The sequence below is a fragment of the Cyprinus carpio genome, chromosome B8 (genome assembly GCF_018340385.1).
Source record: "Cyprinus carpio isolate SPL01 chromosome B8, ASM1834038v1, whole genome shotgun sequence".
In the NCBI taxonomy this organism is placed as follows: Eukaryota; Metazoa; Chordata; class Actinopteri; order Cypriniformes; family Cyprinidae; genus Cyprinus; species Cyprinus carpio.
The window spans coordinates 20,625,155-20,649,441 of record NC_056604.1 but is presented as its reverse complement, the minus strand read 5'-3'; the positions used below and the strand labels follow the sequence as shown (position 1 = coordinate 20,649,441).

Sequence of the window (24,287 nt, the reverse complement as noted above, 5' to 3'; positions counted from 1 at the left end):
CAGAAACATTTTCTGTGTCTTTGAGCTTCTGATGCTAAAAATAGGCAAGATGCCTCACTTAAATGCTTTTAGGAGAAAAAGTGTTGTCTCAGTGGAGATTCACTGCGTGAATACAGCCAGGCCAGCATGTTCTCCTGCTTCTCAAAATCTTATCTCCTTTCTTCACCCTGGACCTTGATACCACTTATCTGCACAAGGTTCATTGGTCTGTTTTTTTTTTATTATTATTATTATTTATTTTTTAATCATTATTTTTTTTTAATTATTTCTTTTTTTTTAATCATTTCCAGAACAGAAATATGAACATTGTATAATTTATTTGACATATTAAAGTCAAAGGTAACAGAGGATTTCTTTTCTATTATAAATCAGAAAATACTGTCAACAGCCAGAAAAAAAAAAAAAAAAAAAAAAAAAAAAAGATTCACTATATTTTCAGGAATAAAATATTATATAAAATCAGGCAAATGATATACAAACAAATCCTTCTGTAAAACTCACAATATAGATAGAATTCAAACTGTAAAGTGCTACTGAAGTTATTTTCTAACTCGTTTAAAAAAGACAGCCTTTAAAAATGCAAATTGGAATTGAAATCTACAAATGCAAATAGATAAAGTGCAATAAAATAAACATATAAAGGTATATTTTTGATGCTTTCTTTCCGCTAGTCTTTCCAGTTAGCCTAAAATGTATGAAAAAACTGTGCTTTTGCCTGAAGTGTCTTGCCTTAAGTAAAAACATTCTAGATTAAATCACAAATTATAAGCATAAAAGTAAAAAAAAATAATAATAATAATGTCTTGAGCTGCACAAGCTGACTTGATGATCATGCCATCCATATAGAAATATACAAAAATTTCTTGTTCAATAAAGTCAAAATGTTTCTTTGTTTAAAATTGTTTAAAACCTTTTTTTCTGGTTTAGCTTTTAGATTTTGAATTCATTGTGGTTTTAGACATTTGGATTCTACATGTATATGCACATATAAGATGTATGAGAACATTTTATGCTGTTCCAAAGCCCCGTGATTGTATCCATACTTTGACCTCCAGCTTCACACAGTGGCTTTTATCCATCAGTGCTTTTCTCTGAGCAGATCTATCATTTATGTGACTAACCATTTGTGTGTCCCTCATTCCTGATGTGTGCTCTTTCTCACCATCCTGCACTTTAGAAAAAAACCTTTAAATTCTTCCATACCTTAATTTATTCTCTGTATTTATAGAAAGCTCTCAGGAAGGAATACTCAGTGGAGTTTACCTCTGAGGTCAGAAGGAAAATGTGTATAAAAGACAGCAGAAAGCACTTCATCTCACAACGACTCCACAACCTGTAGGGTAACGTAGAGCCTGTAAAAGCCTCTGGCAATCACTCCTTACATGGCTTATGTCTCATAAGTATTTCATCACATATAGAAACATTAAGGCAGAAGGTCGAGGTGTTTGATTCACGAGTCTCATAAAATGGCAGAATTAAAATATCGATGCTCCTATGTGATTTGATATCAAACACAGTTTTCTGGAAAATAGGTAACACTTTACAACCATCTAAAACAAATCATGCAACAAGCTGTGCTGCTCTTTTTGCAAGGAAGGGCAAAAATATAAATATCTCTAGCTTTCAGACTTGCAAATTGGAATTTCATTGGACTTGCAAATTAGCAGCATCCAGAACAGATTAGTAACTGCATAGCAACACCTTTGCAACCAAAAGAACATGCATATCAACACGTTAAAATCCACTCTGAGCACCTTAGCAACAACCTAGCAACCACCCATTACACCATTACACATTTTCTCAAAATAGAATAAAATGCATGCAAAACTGCTGTTTTCTTTGGTTGGTGAATTCTCAAGGTAAACAACCTGAGAATGAAACCTACAGTTGTAAATCACAACCACATGCGGTCGTTTTTTGATTTGCAACCTTTCTGATATGAGCACAGTTTGACACAGTGATGATATAGACATTGCAACAGACGCTACATGTAAGCCAAGAAGATTCCTGATCACTGCATTGTGAATATAATGGTGAGGCACAGGCAGCCTGTAGTTGCGCAGCAGAGAGATAGACGACATGCTGTGTGAGTGTTTGAGAAAAAAATAATTTGCTCTTAAGCATTCCATCATTTACATCCCTGCAGCCTCTCTCTGTCCCCCCAACCCCTCCTCCTCCTACAGAGAGAGAGAGAGAGAGAGTCAGTACGCAGAGAGGACTCCAATCTGCCAGAGCACAGCACTGCTCGCTTTCTTGAGAGGAGAGAGGCAGAGAACCACGAGCCTTCTCCTCCTCCTCCATCCGTGTGAGGCTGGTACACACGTTGGCTGGTGGACACAGTAGCAGTGTTAGCATTAGCAGGGGATCTGTGCTCAAACTTCCAAAATGCTCAACAACCTCAACGAATGTGAAGACGGCGATGGGGGACCCAACAGTCAGGGTGAGTGGACTGATCCTGCAACTGCTCTTGGGTGTGTGTGTGTGTGTGTGTGTGTGTGTGTGTGTGTGTGTGTGTGTGTGTGTGCAGAGGATGAGCAAATGTGCCTTTTACCGGTCACTAGTGATGGTACCAGTTCAAGTTGGAGTGTGTGTGTATGTGTGTGTGTGTGTGTGTGTGTGTGACCAGTCATGCACCAATGACTGATAGCTGCTTGTCAGTGTGTGTGGGAGATACAAGATGTCAGAGTATGAGTGCAAATAGTCTTGCACTATCATAATCAGTGGTGCTTTTGTATTTGTGTGCATGTGTGTATTTGGCAAGAAGCATTCAAGGGAATGATACGGTTGGAAATTCTTTTGTGTGTATGTGTGCGTGCATGTGTGTGTGTGTGTGTGTGTGTGTGTGTGTGTGTGTGTGTGTGTGTGTGTGTGTGTGTGTGCATGTGTATGTGTATGCAGCTTTGGCAAAGGCTCGTGCTGCAAGGTTGCTGTGAGGAGAATGATAATGCTTTCTGTGTCTGTCTGAGGAAGTACAGACAGCAGTGTGTGTATGTGTGTGTGTAGATTTTCACACTCTAAGAAAAGTCTGTGAAAATAGACATAATATACAGTTTATATATATATATATATATATATATATATTAAACATTATTAAAATGAACCACTTTCACAACCTAAATGCCTACATTTATACCAAAATAACTTATTTTTATTGGTTAAATCAGGTAGAAATACCTCTTTAAGGTAACAATTGCTTTTTTAACAGTGCATGAAGGAATTTTCTATATTCATTTTTCACAGGCGTTTTACTCCTATTTTGACACTTGCATTGCATTTTTTTAATTTTTTGGGGTTAAAATTAACAGATAATGTCCTTGCAGAAAATTACCAATACCAGTCATTTTTCTATAGATTTCTTTCTTACAATATAGAGGACGAGAGGACTGCTTGTCCTTTTCTCAGACTGTCTTTCCGTTTCTCAATCGTATTTCGTTTCTGCAGGCAGTGGATTCGGCTCCCTATGTCTTAGATCCTTGGGAATAATTGGAATAATTGGAGCATTTTAACAAAAGCAGACTTTTGGTGCATTTCATGTCATTAACCTCTTGGAAAAGGGGGTCTTAGATGCAAGATCTCTGTCTCTTAAAGAGCTTCGTGCCTACAGGTACAGCTCAGCTCCAGCCCGTGAGAGAGGAATTAAATTAGCTTGTACCTGACCTCTTCTCGCATGCGTTCTTATCAGCCCCCTGCAGTACAGCAGAACCTGCACTCATTATGAGTGCTGAAACATTTTGTGTGTCTCACACACGTTACAAATTAAGACAGTTGAGCAAATAGCTCTCTTATTAAATGCAGTGTGGTGTAAGTGTCATGATTGGATTGCAGCGGTTGTAGCAGTGACTCTGTCCGTGGTGCTGAAATAGATGCTGAGCTGCTGGGATCAGTGGAGCTCTCCATGGTTCTGAAATAGTCAGTGATCGCATGCATTGTGAATGCAAACCCATTCCAGGCCCACTATCACTGACAGACTGCTCTGTTTTGTGTAGACATAAGTGGAGCTAGCTGCAGACTGCTGCATTATAGCTTTTGCTTCTTTTCAAATGGTCTCTCTCTCTCTCTCTCGCTCTCTCTCTGCTTGGCTTCCTTCAAAGTCCAATGCTGCCCTGAATTCTCACTCTCTTCCTCCCATCAGGGGGTAGGGACAGTACTGCAGTGGTGCTAATGCCTATTTGGTCATAAAATTCATGCTTGGAAGCTCACCAGCTAAAGCTGTCCCAAAACAGTCTTGTTCTGTCATTCTCATATTATTCTCTCTTGAATTTAAACTCATACTAAACTCAATATATACTTTCAGTATAATTAAATTATTAAATAACTAAATTGTAATGAATGACTGAATAAACATAATATAATATAATATAATATAATATAATATAATATAATATAATATAATATAATAATATAATATAATATAATATAATATAATATAATATAATATATAAACTGAACAATTTTCACTCTAAAATTAATTGTAAATTTGAAAGAGGAAATTTACTTTTTCCATTAAGAAGGAATTCAAAATGTTAAGATCTTTGTAAGTAAATAAATGTAACCTTTTTTTTAAAATTAGCAAAACGTAAGCGTATTTACTTCAACTATAATAGATTTGTCTAATAATCTTATCTGATAAACAATTTTCCTTTGTACAGTATACTACTAAAAAAATTTTTTTTTTTTTTTTTTTCAAATTAGTGTATATCATATCTTCAAGTTTTTTCATTCCTGTGTTTTGCATTCTTTGAAAAATAGCTATTCATCAAAAAGCAACAAGGGTTGCACTTTAAAGTTATTTTTTTGCGATCATGCAGACAATGTTTGGCTGTAAATATGTTATTTTTCCCTACTATCATCATCTGACAGCATCTTAAAATTCACAGACCTGTCAGCTTTATGAACATTCAGTGGAGAGAATGTCATTCTTTTGTATAATGATTTTTCATTTAACAGCCAAGCTGCACTGTGTGAAATGCTGACTTCTGTGAACAGTTAGGTTTGATAAAGATACCATCAGATCTTATGTGCATTACCACTCACAAGTTTTAGCAGCTTCACAGATCATTTGTATTCTAATGACAGTCACTGTGACAATGCAGTTACATCACTCATAGAGCAGCCTGACACATCGGATCGTTTCAGACCTAAGGTGCATTCTCTCCGTGGATAATGAGGTTTGAGATTGCATTATGACACCGGTGATCTTTGGCATTTGTTAGCAGTGAAGAAGGCTGGCCTAGATTAGTTGAGAAATTGGATGGGAGGCAGAAGGAAATTGATTGTTGATCGAATTCAGAGGAACAAATAAAGACCCTATCAAATCACAGCTCCAAATTATACCCACAGCAGTGAGCAAAATGATATATTGTAATACCAGGATTTGAGCAGGTTCCATTTAAATGTTATGTTTTTGAAAAATGTCTCATGTTCACCAAAGGTGCATTTATTCGATGCAAAATACAGTAATATTGCGAGATATTATTACTATTTAAAATAACTATTTTTTTATTTGAATACATTTTTTTTATTTAAAAATGTAATTTATTCTTGTGATGTCAAAGCTGAATTGTCCGCATCATTACTGCAATATTCAATGTCACATGATCGTTCAGAAATCATTATTTTAAAAATAATTCATAAATCATAATTAGTTTCTGTTATTAATTAGAGATGGGTGGGCTAATTTTATATACTGCAATGTAAGACTAATTTTGTATACTGCAATGTAAGAATATTCTGTGAATAGCGTACACTGATGGCTGCTTGTCCTTGTGGTGAAGTCTCAGGTCAAGCAAACATCAGGCCAGATGGCACAGACCTGTTTTAACAGCCGCAGACACATTAAAACATAACAGGACCATCCTAAATTAGGAACATCTAGAGCACTAGCTGTCCTCAAAAACCATACAGACGCTAAAAGTACAAGAGAGAACTATTTGTTCTTAAGCAAACTTAATTGCTTGGGCATTGCCATAAGAATTATACAGAAACCAACCATTTTTACCTAACATGACCTAATGCATTCAGGTTGCTATAGTCATGTAAAAAATATTTTGACTCGAATAAAACCAGTTTAAATACATGTTTGGGTTCCCTTACAAAACACTTTGCAGGCAGACGCAGCCATCATCATAATGCCATGATGCACTCTTTCTTTGAGAAAAAAGGACCTGCCAGGAGCCATAAGTTATGTGAAGACATACAGTATTCATAATGTCGTAATACTACATTTTTGCATAAAGCCTGACTATGAATCCAGTTACATTCTGCGGTATTATAAACTGCACAATACAATGTTACTTCATAAACTCATAAAGTATAAAAATATATTTATAACTCTCCCTCATAAGACACAGATGCTAGTAAATACTATTACACTTCACTGCAGGTTGTTCATAACTGGCATTTGATAAAGACGGAATACAGTGTTACTGGATATGTTTGATGTAAGGTTTTAATCAACACTTCATGTGTTAACAACAGCTTCTCTCCACCAATCAATTCATGGCATTTAAAGCTCATAGTGTGAGTGTCTTTGATAGACAAGCTGCCACAGTCATGACAAGCAACAAAAAGGCAAGCAAGAAAATGCATTTCCTGTCAGCTCATTGCTTAGATCCATGCAGAGTCAGTGTTGGATGTTTATAAACAAAAATATCTTTGGGTGGCTTAGCTCTGAGCTATCGTATTCATTGACAATTAGACTGTTGTGATAATTGGTTGCGATTTATCTTTTAAGACCATCTGGTTATGTTTATTTAATTTTAAAATTTCAGTTATATTTACAATCATCTCATGTGAAGTTGACACCTTTTAAATTTAAATAATATTTTAGGTAGTAAGCAGGATGCAGAACTGTAATTCAAATTTAAATTTCATCCTTTTGGATGTAGTTCTTATGTAATTGTGGCAGTGTAGTGACTGTGTAGATTATGTCACTGCAAAAGACCACGCATTATATAAGAATATTTCCCTAATGCCACATAAAGGATTTTTATATGCCCTCCTGTAATCCTGCTGATGTATTTGCCCTTGATGGATGGTTTTGTTAAGTTGTCATGGCCAGCTGTCTCTGGCAGGTGTCTGGGAAGCCATTTTAGGGTGAGAACAGAGGGGAGGGCAGAGGCTGTGAGGTGAGACATGCTAAAGAAAAGAGCAGCGACAACAGTCTGAAGAGAAAGGAGGAAATGAGACTTCATGCAGAGTGGAAGTTATAAAAAGGTTAATTACATGTTGATTAAACGCTGTTCTGTTAAGACACTGGTTAGTTACAAAGAAACTGCATTATGTAACAAGGAGCATCATGCACAAAATCTTTCAAAGAGGCACCAGTACTGGCACTTTTTCCAGTGACTACGAGAAATTATATTTAGGTGGTTTAACTTTAATTGGGAATGCAAAGGGACCTAGGTATAAATTATAATTTTTAATCTATATATTTCTGTATTGAAATCACCATCAATTAATAATTCCTTTTTTATGGGATATTGCAGAGTTTATTATATATGCACATCATTCACATTAGTTATTCATGTGCCTTTGTAATCTTTAATCTTTAGGACCTATTCATCAGAATTCCTCTGAAACCTTCCACCTCCCCCAGCTCCACCTGTCCAGATCTATATATATTTTATGCTCCTGTGGTAAGAACAGTGAAGTGTCACCTATTTGTAAAGATGTTAGTCATTCCCAAACACGGACTGTGTGAAGTTGTGAACATAGCCATAGAGAGTTGGCAGCACACAGTCTCTGTATTTGACTTGCTGGTTATGCATGAACACTCACTACAGTGATGTCCACAGAAGATTGAGCAGGTGTGATACTTATATCTCTGCCTTGTATTACTGCAGATTGCAGAATGTAGGGCTACTTATCTGCATCATTTTTTGTCTCATGTTGACAAGCAAACATATACCCTCAGAGTCTCTTTATTTGTGTCCACTGGATTGAGAAGAATTAAATCTGTCTGGGGCTTCTGATGTTTGGAGGAAGTTTCTTGGCTACATGACTGTGTGAGGTCTGCAAGTTCACTCTTCTTATCGTCACCTTCCTGCTGTCAGTTAAGAATTCATTAAGTTTGACTCTGAAGTGCCAAATCATAGTAGGCAGTGGCCTTGAAAAAGTAATGAAATTGTTCTTGCATAACCACAATGAAAATTGAAGAGCGAGGTACACATTGAGCTGTTGTGCTCATGCAGATGATGCCAGTTTGAATTCCTAATTCTGTTCACGTACCTTTTCTGTCTTTTCTGGTTATTTAGATAAATAGGCCCATAGATTTGGTGCTTGAATCTGACGATGCAGCACTACAAGATTGCTGACACTAACAGCCCAACAGCACTGGGAACTTTCATTGTTTATATCATTTCATTTGTCTCTGTTTGCTCGTTTACAACAGTTTGTGCATTAGTGGTACAAATTTTTCTGTGAGCCCTATGATGGACTGGCCATCCATCCAGTGTGTTTCCCTGCCTACAGGAAAATGGATGAATAGATATTTCAGTTACTCTTTCTGCAGGTTACATAATTTCATTCATTTAACCGATTTGTTAAAAAACGCTGATTCATTCGGGAACAAAATAAGTGATTTTATGCATTCGGTTCCACATAGTAATATACTACTCTTAATATTTTTTTCACTGAATCATTGTCTAAAGCAATTTTTTTAAGACTAGTGGTTCATTCGGGAATTAAAGTCTTAATGACATCATTTAATAATTTACTTAACTAACTCATTCAAAAACACAGATTCATTCAGCAACAAAACACAACTATTTGGGTTGGCGGAGCAAAAACACACAACTTACCTGGCAATATTGTGTCTAAAATGTAAATTAATGTTAGGAATGCCACTCAAAACTTTAGTTTACTTTTATTTGGTCATGCATTCAAACCCATAACTTAGCATTACTAGTGCCAAACACAGCTGTTTTTAGCTACAGGAATGCCTCCATTTGGATGGCTGTCTTTTTTGACTAAAGGTGCAGTCACCACTGTTTGGGAGATTTTGTGCCTGATATCCAGTCAATTATATATAATTATGTGCAATTGTGAGGTGAAAGTATGGTTGTATTTACCGTTGTTTGTGAATTGCGAATTGCATATTTGCTTATTTACGAATTGTACAAAATCAAGACAATTTAATAGGAATCCATGTGATTGGTAATGTCACATTAGAGCAAAAGATTTCCCCACACAAATTTTGCATCGAGTTGAAGTTGGTCAAGCGAATTCACTGCAGTGACCAACAGAAACCTGCTTGGTTTGAAAGTAGCTTCACTGTGAAATGCATTTCGTACATCGCTATGTTATTGCCAATAGACGATGGACCTTTATTTGCCTGTGAAATTTTATAAATGTTGCTAATGTGACTATACCATAGCAACTCTTTGGTGTTAAAACAGCTAATTTTCATATATTCAGTCACATTTTTCCATACAATGCTGAGAACAATAAATTATCTTGAGAGCAGAGATGGACATGAAGAAATGGTACATGCTGTCCCTGTGAGTGCTGGATGAGTCAGTTTCACCCTAAGCGCACTGTGTGCTTTCTCCATTTCTCTCTCTTTTAATCGCCTATTCTTTCTCTCCCTTTTTCTCTCTCTCCTTTCTGAGTAGGTCGAGGATCTCCTTTCTCATCTGGAACTGTACTAAATCCCTCAGCTGGTTTTCATGCACGTCTCTCTCAGTTCTGTTCTCCATTTTCACTGGTCTACAGTCCTCTGTATTCTAATTTCCTCTTTAAACAGGGAAGTTAGCTGAGCAGGGCTTGTCTTTTGCTATAGAATTGATGGATTTCCATGTTTTATTCCCCTGTCAGACAATAATGTCAATTTAATAGATTTTATTTATGAGAAATTGATGGTCTAATTGCTTTGTGTGTGTGTGTGTGTGTGTGTGTGTGTGTGTGTGTGTGTGTGTGTGTGTGTGTGTGTGTGTGTGTGTGTGTGTGTGTGTGTGTGTGTGTGTTTGTATGTATGTGTGTTTGTGTGTTTGTGTGTGTGTTTGTTTGTATGTATAATCAGTATTGCACATTTTTGACCTTGACATTCATATTGCGCTAATCAGCATAAATCATGCTTGATTTTGCACATTAATAATATAATTAGTAGCTCGTTTCTGCAGTCAGCATGACAGTTTAGTCTTTAGTCATCTCTAGTGACCTTTTCCACAGCTTTGTGTGTTGCATATGAATGGCTTTATTGATAAAGACAACATGATCTCCAAGGGCAAGATGATTTATGACATGGCACGTGTTCACAGACACAACAGATTTCTAAGCAGAGCTTTGCCTGGGGTTTTGTGGCAGTTGACATGTTCGTGCACAAGACAGTGACATATGACGTTCCATCCCATGTGCTAAAAGAAGCTGTGTGTGTGTTAAGTCCAAAACCATGTCCTCTTTCAACAGGACTGTTTTCACACCATGTGCCATTGAAGTCTGGTGAAGTCTGGTGAAGTCTGCCAGTATTGGCTCTTAACACTTTGTCCTGCTCTCCCACTCTGTGGGACGAATCTTTAATAGCTGCTCAGCTGGCTAGAGTTCCGTGTGCGGGAGCTGATCTCTGTAAGCTGGCCTGTTAAGTAGCAGTATTCAGGACTGTCTTAGACTTGTCTGACCTAAGAACGCTTTAATGTCACTGCAACCAGCAGCTCTTAAAAAAGGTCAATTGTGTGGTGTGCAGGGATGAACTGGCCATAGGGAACACAGGGACTTTCCTTAGTGGGCCGGTTCATGTGGGCCTCCTGTTAAAACGGATACAATTTTAAAAACACCAGGTAATTATACAAAGAGTTAAAAGGAAAAATGACTCAAAACCTGAAAAGGGGGTAAATAAATGTATAATCTTTTATTGAAAAATTAAACAATATTTTATCAAACTTTGATAATTGCCTTTTAAACACCTGAGAAGAAAGAGATCAAACTATAATCACCTGTTAGTGTTAGCGAGTGAAGAATAAATTTATTCTCATGTGCATTATGTATTTTGTTATGTTACAGTCTCAGACTATGTGATATTCAAATGATATTCAAATTATGTGGATTTGAAAACCGATGAATCGAAAGGTAATAATTTACTTATTTCTTAGCTAGCAATTTTTTGACGGACGTGATAAAGCCTGTAAAGGGTGAACTGTTTGATTTTGGGGTATACTATAAAACATACTAGAAACATTTGAAATGCTTTTTGCATAGTTTATCATACATTTTTAATAGACGTTTATTTATTGGCTTCATTAAATGACGTTACTCACATGTTTAGCTTTTTTGGCTTTTAATTTTACAGTCAGCTGTCAAAGAAGTTTTTTTTTTTTTTTTTTTTTTTTTTTTTACCAGGAGTGATTTTGAAGTTGTTTTTATCATCTCTTATAATGAAAATATTTTATTAAACCCATGAAAATGCACAGTATATTGTAAATAATTTTTAACTTTTAAAAAGTGTTGTTTCATTATTACCCATTAATAGATTTTGACTAGTATAAAAAAAAAAAACACAAACATTTTTTGCCATCACACCTGTATCACAGTCTCCACAAAAATGTATTAAAGACCACAGCTGTTTTCAACACTGATTATTAAAAAAAGGCAAATCTGTCTATATCTATATATCTATCTCACACACACACAAATCAGGTGACTCTGTGCAGAAAATATGTTTGAATGAATCACAATAGTAATGAAAAAGCTGAATGAATTATGTGGATTTCAAGCATGAATACACATTATGTCTGGTGCATTACATCCGTATCTGATTGTGTGTGTGTGTGTGTGTGTGTGTGTGTGTGTGTGTGTGTGTGTGTGTGTGTGTGTGTGTGTGTGTGTGTGTGTGTGTGTGTGTGTGTGTGTGTGTGTGTATTCTTGTGGCAGCTGCATGCACCATCAGGCAGTAGTTCTCCATTATGTGGGTCAGACTGCATGGAGAGAAAAAGATAGAGATCTGTGTTTGCTGAGCTGAATGCCATCAACACTGTGACTCTGTTTGCTTACTTATTGAATTGAAAAGTTAATTTCTTTCCAACCTTTTCATGCATTCATGTGTTCAATTTAACCAAAAAAAAAAAAAAAATCGGAGGTAAGGTTTGAGTGTGCGCATGTCAGTGTGTATGTTTGCTTGTGTGCTTGTATGCGCAATTAAGGATCTTGTCATAGAAATTGTCCTACAGTAAGAGCGACTCCCCTGGGGGTTCACACAGACAGCTTAAGCTTCAGGGAGCTCTCTAAAGAGAGACAGGGGTGTGTGTGTGTGTGTGTGTGTGTGTGCGGGTGCATGGAGGGTGAAGGTCAGAGATGCATTGAAAGAACCCCTAGCAATAGGCTTATAGGGATAGGTACTCAATCACACTGTTGGACTGCATATCAATTTATCATCAGAGATGTCACAGTTTTACCTAAGGCATGTGATTACAAATGCATTTGCTTTTGGATTTTAACATAATGCAGATTTAGGGTCAGATTTACTAAACAGGGCAAATTAGCATCACAATCCCATAAAAGTACAGATCGGAGTGACAAGTCTGGGTGATCTGCTGAAAATGAGCAAATTAAAGGACCCAGATGCAGCCAGATCTTTTCCATAATGACCAATGCAATCTACCAAGAGCAGTACAAATCAGCAGCTGTGGCAGCCATTTGAAATACAAAACTGGTTAAGACTTTTTTCATTAAATAATGGCGCAAATACCAGTAAATTGTCTACCGCCAACCTTAGTACAGTAAATCAACTTGGCCATTTCCTCCCATAAATTTTGTGTCTGAAAGGGAAAATTATACAAATGAATATGCAGTAGTTATGGCTACAAAAATAACTAACCTTTTTATCACTATTTTTTTTTCACCACATGCCTTTCAATAGTTTACTAATGCCAAAAGAAGTATACGCTTTTGCAAGCTGTTAGTTGATCTGGCCCAAATACACATAATGGATCAGAGAAATATCATAAGTTATCTGTATGGCTTTTACGCCACGTTAAAAGTTTAATTTAAAGTTATAATGTAATGTAAGTAGTGACAGATTTTCTTCTGTATTGTAATGTACAGGGGCGTCGGACTGGGGGTAAAACCAGTACTGATTATCAGGGCCCCAAAGGAAGAGAGGGCCCTTGAAAAGTCTGGAATATATTTTATTTTACCTGGATATTTTCATTGGGGGGTCATGGAGGCCCATCAGGACTGCCTATGCATAGGGCCCGGGATCTTGTGCAACGCTCCTGGTAATGTACATCCAAGTAACACTGAATATCGATCCATTATACGACTCCAGAAAGAAGTCTGACATTTGGCTGGAAGATTATGTCATGACATTTTGAAAATAAATAAATAAATAATACATATCCATGGATGAATCATACAGAAAAAGAATAATAACACAGATTTAGAAAATAGAAATGAATTGTACTTGGCTGATAATGTTCCCCTCCATTGGGCGGCTAATTGTTGTAACTGAATCATTGAGTCAGTGAGCTGAACCCAACTCAGAATCAGTTCAGTTAATCAATGAATAATTTAGATTGACTTTGTTGGATCAAATGATTAATTGAAAAGATCCCAAAAGAATGTTGTTGTTCTTTTTCATAAATCAGACATACCTGCTTTATTACTACCTCATCGGTTATGGTACTTGTGCATCTTTTTAAGGCTTAAAAGTCTTACAGGTTTTAGTTTAAAATTTAAAATGTAAATGACAAAATTTATAGTACACATATCATGACTACTTTTATGCTACTTCTGTGCTGCCTTTTTTATTTGGAGCTTAGAATAGAATAGAATAGAATAGAATAGAATAGAATAGAATAGAATAGAATAGAATAGAATAGATGGGAGATGGTGGAATGGACTGCAGGAGAATGTGATGTCAGTGCCAGACGAGCCATTATGGGAGATTAAATCTGATCCACGCTAAGAGTGACCCTGTGGAGAGAGAGACGCTCAGCCTGGTTTATTGTATTAATAGCTGTCTGTGGGTGTCAATAGCTGTATATCAGATCTGGAGAGACTTTGATTTGATTTCAAGTTTGGTTATACAGTGGGTCAGTACCTGCCCTTCAGTTACCCAGCACTACGATGTCTTTTCTTAAGTATCTCCAAATGTGCATTCATATAGTATTGTACGTAGATTAAAAGGAGCTGTGGAACACAGGATTTTTCTAGCTCTTTTGAAATAAACATCAACCATGAGCGTATTAACATTAAACTGCCCACATCTACATAACAATTCAATTCAGTATTCAGCAACTTGGCCCACCTAGTCACGATGAAATAATCAGAAATTATTTCAGAGACGCAAGAATGAAATACTAATTTCTAGATACATGGGAGGTTCAGCCATAATTAGCTTATTCCAGAAAATTTCAGTCTTAACATGTACAGAGGCAATTTACACTACCAGTACTTTTATTAAGCTAAGATACATTAAAATTATTATGTAATATTACAAAATATTTTCTCTTTACAATAAATGTTATTCTTTTGTACGTTTTATTCCTTATAGAATCCTGAAAAAAAAAATGTATCTTAGTTTCCACAAAAAAATATTAAGCAGGAAAACTGGTTTTAACATTGATGATAATAATGAGAAATGTTTCATGAGCAGCAAATCAGCATATTAGAATGATTTCTGAAGGATGATGTGACACTGAAGACTGGAGTAATGATGCTTTGATCACAGAAATAAATTACATTTTAAAATATATTAAATTAGAAAATTTGTTTTTCGATATCACTCAATATTACCGTTTTTAGTTTATTTTGATCAAAGTAGCCTTGGTAAGCATCATATACTTTCAAAAACAAGAAAACGTAGAGCTTTAATGTAATTATAGAAGTCTTAAATGCAATATATAGATAAAAGTAATAATATGCGGTTTATACTTATACTTTTTCTACTGCTTCTGTTATATGTTCTGTTGTAATATTTCAACTTGAATAAAACCATTGTCAGTTTACAAATCTTTTTTTTTTTTTAAGTGCAGCAAAAACTGATTCTGAGAATAAAATGAATCTACTGTATCTTATACTTATCTACTGTAGCTAAATGATTGGTCATTTTTGAAGAAAAATACAAATGTATATACTTTTTAACCACAAACACTAATCTGGCACTAGCTCGACCTCACACATTACGTAATCACACTCACGTGACGTTGGCAGAAATATATACTTTAAACAAAAAGTGTACTTTAAACAAAAATATATCCTTTATACCATACCTTTTTAAACTGGAGTACACAGATGAAGAACTAACCACGTGTGACTTTTCCAACGTGATTACGTAATGCGTGAAGTCATTCATGGACATCGCAGAGCTAGTGCAATATGAGCATTTATGGTTTAAAAGTATATAGAATTTTTAAGAATATGACTGATCGTTATTAAGACCGTTATTCTTCCGCTGGGATTGTGTAGAGCCCTTTGAAGCTGCATTGAAACTGCAATTAGGACCTTCAACCCATTGGCCTCAATTTAAGTCCACTATATAGAGAAAATTCCTGGAATGTTTTCCTCAAATACTGAATTTTTTTGACATGAGCATCTTTGATGAAATGGAGGTGAGTAAATTATCAGGAAATTTTCATTCTGGGAGTGAAATAATCCTTTAAGGTGCTGATATTACAAAATGCCATGTACTGTAAATATAAAATGTGACAAAAGTCTAGCATATGGCACCTTTAAAGTATAGTTTATTGCAAACAAATGTTCTCAGTGTGGAAGTTTAACCTTGCTGCGCTGAAGGACGCGGTTTGACAGGCTAGTGAAGGTATGTTATGATTAAGCCGTTGAATACCAGTCAACTCTTTGTTGTTACTAAGCAACCTGTTCCCTGGCAACGCTTTACTTGTCCTTCGGCAACCATTGATTTAATTCAGAATGACTGTTCCCTCTTCACTCCCATGCTGTGTCATCTCTAAGTCAATGCAAGTCTCGGGACCAATGACCCTAGACATTAAAGAATGTTTAGAATCCAGATTTAACATTGAACCATTCTCTGCTGCAAGTGTTAAAAAACTGCTGCGTCAGAGCACTGATGCTTTACAGTATTCACATTGCTTCAGTACAGCCAGGACTTTTTATATGGCCATGAATCTGCTCAGATAAGCAGCGTCTATGAAAGGTATGTTTTGACTGGCAGCCTGCAGTGTGAGGAGAGCAAGACAGCTGGGGGATTTCATCAAAGAGTCTGCGACAGGGAGCAAGAGTGGAGACAGAGAAAAAGAAGAAGGGAGATGATTCTCAGGCCAACAGCAGCACCTTTGCAGCTCTGCAGCACTTTGTGTGTCGGTACCTTCAGTGGAACATTAATCTGACAGCTGTGGCCGTGTGTCTGCCTTTGCCTTTGTACGTGTGCGCTAACGTTCAGGTGGCCTATTTACTGAAATTAATGCAATATCTGCCATCCCACAGTCACCCACTCTGCATGTGGGATAATCCTAGTGAGACACACTTCTAGTAAAGCCTTTGAAAGCTAGTGTAAACTGAATAAATCTACCACATGAGAGACACAACCTGTGCTGATCTAGTCTTTGCTGGTGTTTTAAACAGTCTGTTAGTTAAATGGACCCATATTTAGCGGCATTAAGTTGTCACATCAAATTGTGCTATTCCTGTACTGTATCTATAATGCCATTTGTGTTGTAGTGAGCCTCATGGGTCTGTACTGTATACTGTCGGCCTGCTATGAAATGCTGACAACAATGACAACAGTTTTACAGTGTATACTGTACCGCAGGACATAAAATCTAAAATCTTACCTAAAATCTTAAAAAGAGTATTTTTAAAAGCTATTATTGTAATTGCAGAGGTACATTTGACATAATTTTAAAAACATAACGTTTTAGTAAAATTTTGTCGCCTTTTTTGTCATGTAATAATTTAACTGTAGTGTCTTATTCTATATGACAATGAAACGTCAGTTATTATTATTATTTAACAGTTATTAGTTATTGACGTAAGTCAGTTATTATAAATGTACTAAATTGCATACTTGGAAGTATATTTAAATATATTGCATGCGTTTCAATAGAAATGACATCAAGTATTACCATAAATGCTTGTCAGTAAATTCAGCAGTACAATTTAACCATATTTCAAAGACAATAGAAGTAATTATCAAATTATGTATAAAAATGTACTTAAAAGGATAGTTCACCCATAAATGGATATTGTCATTAATTAAGCACTCTCATGTCGTTCCAAACCCGTAAGACCTTTTCATCTGCAGAGCACAACTTAAGATATTTTTGATGAAATCTGAGAGAAATCATTCACAGTGTAGTGTGGAAAAAGTAATTGAACCCTTGAATTTCGTTAGCCTACTTGTAGAGCCTACTGTTCAGTTACTTAAAGATCCTTCTGGGTTGTCTTAATTGCACAGCCCTTTAGGCTATGCCTCAGCATCTGAACTGGCTTAAGGTCAGGACTCAGAAAAGCACATATTTTATCATCTTCAGAGCACAACTTAAGATATTTTTGATGAAATCCGAGAGCTTTCTGAACCTGCATAGACAGCAATGAAACTACCAAAAAGGCCCAGAAAGTTAGGTAGGACATCGTTAAAATAGTCCACGTGAAATCAGAGGTTCAACCATAATTTTTGTTGCTGTCTACGCAAGGGTCTGAAAGCTCTTATATTTCATCAAAAATACCTTAATTTGAGTTCCGAAGATGAACAAAGGTTTTACAGGTTTGGAACGGCATGAAGGTGAGTAATTAATGACAGAATTTTCATTCTTCGATTAACTCTCCCTTTAAGTCCTACTTAAGTGAGTCGAAAAAGCACATTTAAGTTCAGGTAATGGCATTTAATATAACTTTAAACTAAATTACATTTTCAGTTATTTGCCATTAACATGCAATTACTGCTTGAAAACATTCAGTTCTTATTTAAGTATTCAAGTATGCTTAAGTGTACGTCTTTGCATCTATGCATATATATACGTAATAATATTTGTGTATTGTATATTGTCTGTTTCACTACACTGATTCACAATCACATTTACATTTATTGTAATGGCAGTGCTGAGGGATTTCTGCAGAACGTCACACTGTGCAGCTGCAGCACTGCCTTTGGCTATGGTCACAGACAGACACACACACAGCTGCGGTCCTCTCTGCGCTTCTGACTTGTGGTCTGGACAGTCATTATGTAAGACTTGAGTCACTGAATTGGTGTTGAGCTCTCCTGGGGACATGAAGGTTTGTGTCAATAATGTTCACGCACACCACACAAAGGATTTGAGGGCAAAGACTGTGAACGACCAGAGATTTAGACACAGAACAATGCTTGCCATTGTTGCACAGAACCTTTTGACTCTGACTTTAATAGGAAAATGCAAACAGATAAGTATTATAGAAATAAAGAGCCTATATACTGAAATGTTTGTGAGCCCTTTGAAAATTTCTGAATTTCTGCATTAATTGCTCATAAAATGTAGTCTAATCTTAGTTTAACACACAGTTACATACAAGCACAATCTGGCTATACTGATAACACACAAACAGTTGAAATTTTCATGTTTATTGAATACATTGAGCAATCATTCACAGTGTGGTGTGGAAAAAGTAACTTAACCCTTGAATTTCGTTAGCCTACTTGTAGAGCCTACTGTTCAGTTACTTAAAGATCCTTCTAGGTTGTCTTCATTGCACAGCTCTTTAGGTTATGCCTCAGCATCTCAACTGGCTTAAGGTCAGGACTCAGAAAAGCACATATTTTCTTGTCATGAACTGCTGTTCTTACATTCTCCACCTTTACACTTTTAAATTCCTTCAGATTAACATATTAAAACAGAAAAGCGTTATTTTATATTATAATATTACTGGTTTTGCTGTATTTTAATCAGTTGGGCCTGAATTGTGAGATGAAAAAGGCACATACATATACATATATGTAATTCTGAGGGGAAAAGGCAGAACTCCATGATATAAATGCAGAATTGTGAGATATGAACAAATATTAGTTCTATTTTAATATATTTTCAAATGTATTACTGTGAAGGCACAGCTGAATTTTCGCCTGTTACTTCAGAAATCATTCTAATATGCTGATTTCCTGATCAAGATTACAATTGTCAAAATTATAGTAGATTTTTTGGCCAACTGTGCAGCCTTCATAAAATTGGTAAATTGGTTGTAAAATATGGAGCAATATAATTTAGTGTGTTTCAATAAATAAATAAATAACCTAGAATTTAAAATGGCAGGTAATTGTTATCAGGTTGCTGAAAACTGGTGGATTTCCCCAGATTTTCCATCTTTTTTGTTTTATTGGTGACATGGTCTGCCACCTGACAATGTTTGAGAACTTCCACGATAGTCAAATGTCTTACTATGCAAGACTAGTCAGCCTTTGGCTCTGAAACACTAATTTAGATCCACCTCAAGACATTCACAGCACATACAGACGAGCTTATGACATGAGATAAATGACTGCTGGTCTGTTCACCCTGGAGGGCTTCTCAATCAGATCTCCACCATATGTCCAATTCTGTGCTTGTGAATTCAGACAGTTTGTATGTTTTTCCCACACTGAAGCCTTCCACCATCAAGTTTGTTTGGATTAAGCCAGTTGGCATAGTGTTACTTTCTTTGTCACCAACTCCACATTGACAGCTCCATGAATCAGCACTTTTGGCTTGAGGATAAATGCTTGTATATTCAGTCCAACTACTGAGAGAAAAAGCATTTAAAAGATACACGCCAAAACAGACCTGTTAGATATGTCATTTTCCCAAGTCTTGGTTTCTTTCTGCTGCATTAAATACACTTGAGAACTGTGAAAGAGAGTTGACATGCCTCAAGCTCTTCTCATATAATGTCTCCATTTCTCCACCTTTATTACTTCTCTTGTCAGTTTTCTCTAAAACAAAACCTCTCATTGCAGCTTATTAGCAGACATCTGATTCCATATTTAATATTTCAGGTCTTTAACTGTCTTTTATCATCAAAGCTCCTGAATCTGAGGATCAGCAGTTATTTAATTAACAGTAATATCTTTTGTACAATCGCTGGTTTCTTTTCTACTTTACTCAAGATTAAATGGATGTGACCTAATATCATGGTGAAAAGGGATCCGCGTAACAAACAGGAAATCTGGGGCTTAATACTGTTTGGGTTATTTTCTTTGACTCTGCCTGTTCCAGGATTGACCGTGATGCTGTTCCTATGTTCTGCCCCCATTTCTGTCTAGATCTGATAAAATTTGTGCTAGAACAACCCATACCTATAGCTCAACTAGTAGAATTTGGTGTTGATAAGGACAAGGCCATAGGTTCGATTCCCAGGGAACACAATGGCTTATCATGAATGAATGATGAATGAATTGTAAGTTCTTACAATACACACTAAATTCATTAGTCAATTCCTTTTGGTGCTTAATCCTGTTTTGTACACAACAAGAACATAGTTCACCAATTTAAGGGAGTGACAACTGCATTCTACTACCTAACTGACTTCAAAGTGGGTACAGAAATGTATGCAGTGTGTACAAAAATGAACTGAAAAATGAGTTGTTGATGCATTAAAAGTTGTGGTGCATTAAATCACAGGGAACGAAGTTCATCTTGACTCAGTGTTGCCAGATCTTGCAAAAAAAAAAAAAAAAAAGCCCATAATAAATGCAAATCCAAATGTGTTATCTTGGAAGAAAGCCAACCACAACATATCGCGTCCTGTACCTGCCTACTTTATTAACTCCACAAACTGGATGAGCCGAGCCCAAACAACAAGCCTAAAGCACAAATAATCATCATTTATAGAGGACATGGCAACCCTTTGAGAGCACGCGTTTATGTTTGCAGCCTTCCAAACATAAACAAAACATGGCGGCTCTGTTGGTGATTTAGTTAAGATAGCCGAACATAATGAGTCTTCGGTAGCTGTAATATTACTTTGGTCAAAAATTGTGAATACCAAACAATGGTGTCGGTCACGGCAGTTTCAAGAGTGAGCTTGGTTTTGTACACACAAAAAGATTATTCGGCAGAATAACTCCTGTATTTAAAGGGATAGTTCACCCTCACGTCGTTCCAAACCCATAAGACCTGCATTCATCTTCAGAACTAAAATTAAGATTTTTTGATGAAATCCGAGAGCTTTCTGTCCCTGCACAGAGAGCAACACAACTACCAAGTTCAAGGTTTTGAAAGGTAGTAAGGACATCATTAAGATAGCCCATCTGACATCAGTGGTTCAAGATGAGTGAAGGTCTTACGGGTTTGGAATGAGATGAGGGTGAGTAATGACAGAATTTTTTTTTTATTTTTGGGTGAACTATTCCTTTTAAATGTGGTTGTCACTCCTGAAACTTTACAGTGTGTATGTGGCCAAATACTCAGAAGATAATTACAAACCCAATTCCAAAAAAGTTGGGACACTGTACAAATTGTGATTAAAAACAGAATGCAATGATGTGGAAGTTTCAAATTTCAATATTTTATTCAGAATACAACATAGATGACATCAAATGTTTAAACTGAGAAATTGTATCATTTTAAGGGAAAAATAAGTTGACTTTAAATTTCATGGCATCAACACATCTTAAAAAAGTTGGGATAAGGCCATGTTTACCACTGTGTGGCATCCCCTCTGTTTATAACAGTCTGCAAACGTCTGGGGACTGAGGAGACAAGCTGCTCAAGTTTAGGAATAGGAATGTTGTCCCATTCTTGTCTAATACAGGCTTCTAGTTGCTCAACTGTCTTCGGTCTTTGTCACATCTTCCTCTTTATGATGCACCAAATTTTTTCTATGGGTGAAAGATCTGGACTGCAGGCTGGCCATTTCAGTATACCGGATCCTTCTTCTACACAGCCATTATGTTGTAATTGATGCGGTATGTGGTCTGGCATTGTCATGTTGGAAACTGCAAGGTCTTCCCTGAAAGAGACAACATCTGGATGGGAGCATATGTTGTTCTAGAACTTGGATATACCTTTCAGCATTGATGGTGCCTTTCCAGATGTGTAAGTTGCCCATGACACATGCACTCATGCAACCCCATACCATCAGAGATGCAAGCTTCTGAACTGAGCTCTGATAACAACTTGGGTTGTCCTTGTCCTCTTTAGTCCGGATGACATGGTGTCCCAGTTTTCCAAAAAGAACTTCAAATTTTGATTCGTCTGACTGCAGAACAGTTTTCCACTTTGCCACAGTCCATTTTAAATGAGCCTTGGCCCAGAGAAAACGCCTGCGCTTCTGGATCATGTTTAGATATGGCTCCTTTTTTGACCTGCAGAGTATTAGCTGGAGAGACACTGCCACTCTGAGATGCTCTTTTTATACCTAATCATGTTGCCAATTGACCTAATAAGTTGCAAATTGGTCCTCCAGCTGTTCCTTATATGTACATTTAACTTTTCCAGCCTCTTATTGCTACCTGTCCCAACTTTTTTGTAATGTGTAGCTCTCATGAAATCCAAAATGAGCCAATATTTGGCATGACATTTCAAAATGTCTCACTTTCAACATTTGATATGTTATCTATATCATCCCCTTGGAATTATAAGGTTCCAAGTAGTTTTGAGATATTGAGCTTCAAAGTTTTTGTGTTCCATTCTACTGTGTAGATAGAACCTTATTGTTTTTTAAATAAAAAGTCCCATAATGTACACAACATTAAAAAATCTATCAAATAATGTAAATACGTTGACACAGAATAAGAATATGTGAATAACTCAATTTTGACAAAAATGTCAGATAGAACCTTATAATTCCAAGGGGACGATATTCTATTGTGATTAAAATATAAGTTTATGAGATTTGTAAATTATTCCATTCCTTTTTTACTCACAATTTGTACAGTGTCCTAACTTTTTTGGAATCGGGTTTGTAGATTCTCATATCAAAAATGGCTACCACACCCTTGATGATGCATCATAGTAGAGAATGCTTGTCAAAAGAGCGATTTAAGCGATTTAAAGAAATCTTGATGCTAATACATCTGACACCATCCTGTATAATCACTGATGTGTTGACTGGCTCTAAAAAATAAAGCTTCTTTATTGGCATCTGTGGTTCCATGAAAAACCTTTAGAATCTACACAACATTTCCATTGCACAAAATGTTTTTTTTTTTTTTATTTTATTTTATTTATTCTTTTTTATAATGGAAAAGCTTTCTTTAGATCATCAAAATATTCTTAACACTAAGTAAAAATGGTCTTTTAAGATCTGTTCACTGAAACGTTCTTTGGGGAACCATATATGATTCTTCCATGGCATCACTGCGAAAACCCCTTTTTGGAACCTTTATTTTAAAGAGTGTGGAGGATCATTTGTGAGAAGCATTAAATTCTGGGTTATCAGGACAAGCAGTAATTGCAGTTTGGCTCTCTGTGTATATACTAGATAAAGGCCTTTGTCCTAAGGGGAAGCTGTGTTGCACTGAGTGCCATCATGATTAAAAAGGGATATCATTTAACGCTACTAGCGTAAAATAAGGAAAGAGTAGAGTGGAGTGCTGTTTATGAAACAAAATAAAAAGTTTTCTGAAACACAATCCCTTTTAGTAAACAAAGATCAGTTATGTCTTTGGCCATGACCCAGAAGTGATGCAATGTAATTGATTTATTCTCAAGAGACCGGATAAGTTTGGCATTATGGAAGATAGAGGATGTATTAAAATGGCTGCAATGAAAAGAACCTCTAGGGAGCCATTTTTTTAAATACTGAAATGGATAAGATTTATTATTTACATCTTTCTGTATTCCGAAGCATGTACATATCCCCTCTTGCTGAACCTAACTAACGTAACTATTTTCTTTTCAGTTTAGTTTAGTTTTCATCAGTGTAGTAACAAGTTTTAATAGTGTTTTCCCTAGTAAAAAAATGATATATTTAGAATTTCATACTAAGTATAGTTCAGATTTATTGACATATCGCTCAAGACTTTCTGATGTAAAAAATTATAATTAAACATTATTTGGAGTACTGCTTGTGCACAATGCACATTTCTTAAAATCAAGCCTAAAATGTGTTTTAATGTCACCATTCATGAGGATTGTATGATTTTTGAATAATATTGGTCTTTAAATGGAAGATATCTGAAGTATACTTGCAATAGTTCTGCTTTAGCACAATCAAATATGCTTCAGTATATCTTTAGTTGGACCTAAGAACTTCCTCCGTACAATTAAAGTGCATTAAGTACAAAATTAGTTGTTCCAATTTAGCAGACTTTAGCATCGTTAGTCATTGATCAAATATAATCAATTATAATCATCTTTTCTATGAGGGAACGAACAAGAACAAGAAGATCCAACTAATTCTAGGACTTCTTGATGCAGCATCTCTTC

At 36.0% G+C, this 24,287-nt stretch overlaps 1 protein-coding gene across 1 annotated transcript in view; it reads left to right on the top strand.

The window, feature by feature from the left end:
* Positions 1 to 2,193: 2,193 nt before the first annotated feature.
* Positions 2,194 to 24,287, top strand: part of LOC109092015 (solute carrier family 12 member 5-like) — a 50,445-nt gene continuing 28,351 nt past the window's right edge. The window contains exon 1 of the mRNA XM_042730083.1: positions 2,194 to 2,440. Within this exon, the coding sequence (XP_042586017.1) occupies positions 2,386 to 2,440 (55 nt within the window). The 5' untranslated portion in view covers positions 2,194 to 2,385. The remainder of the gene's footprint in view (positions 2,441 to 24,287) is intronic.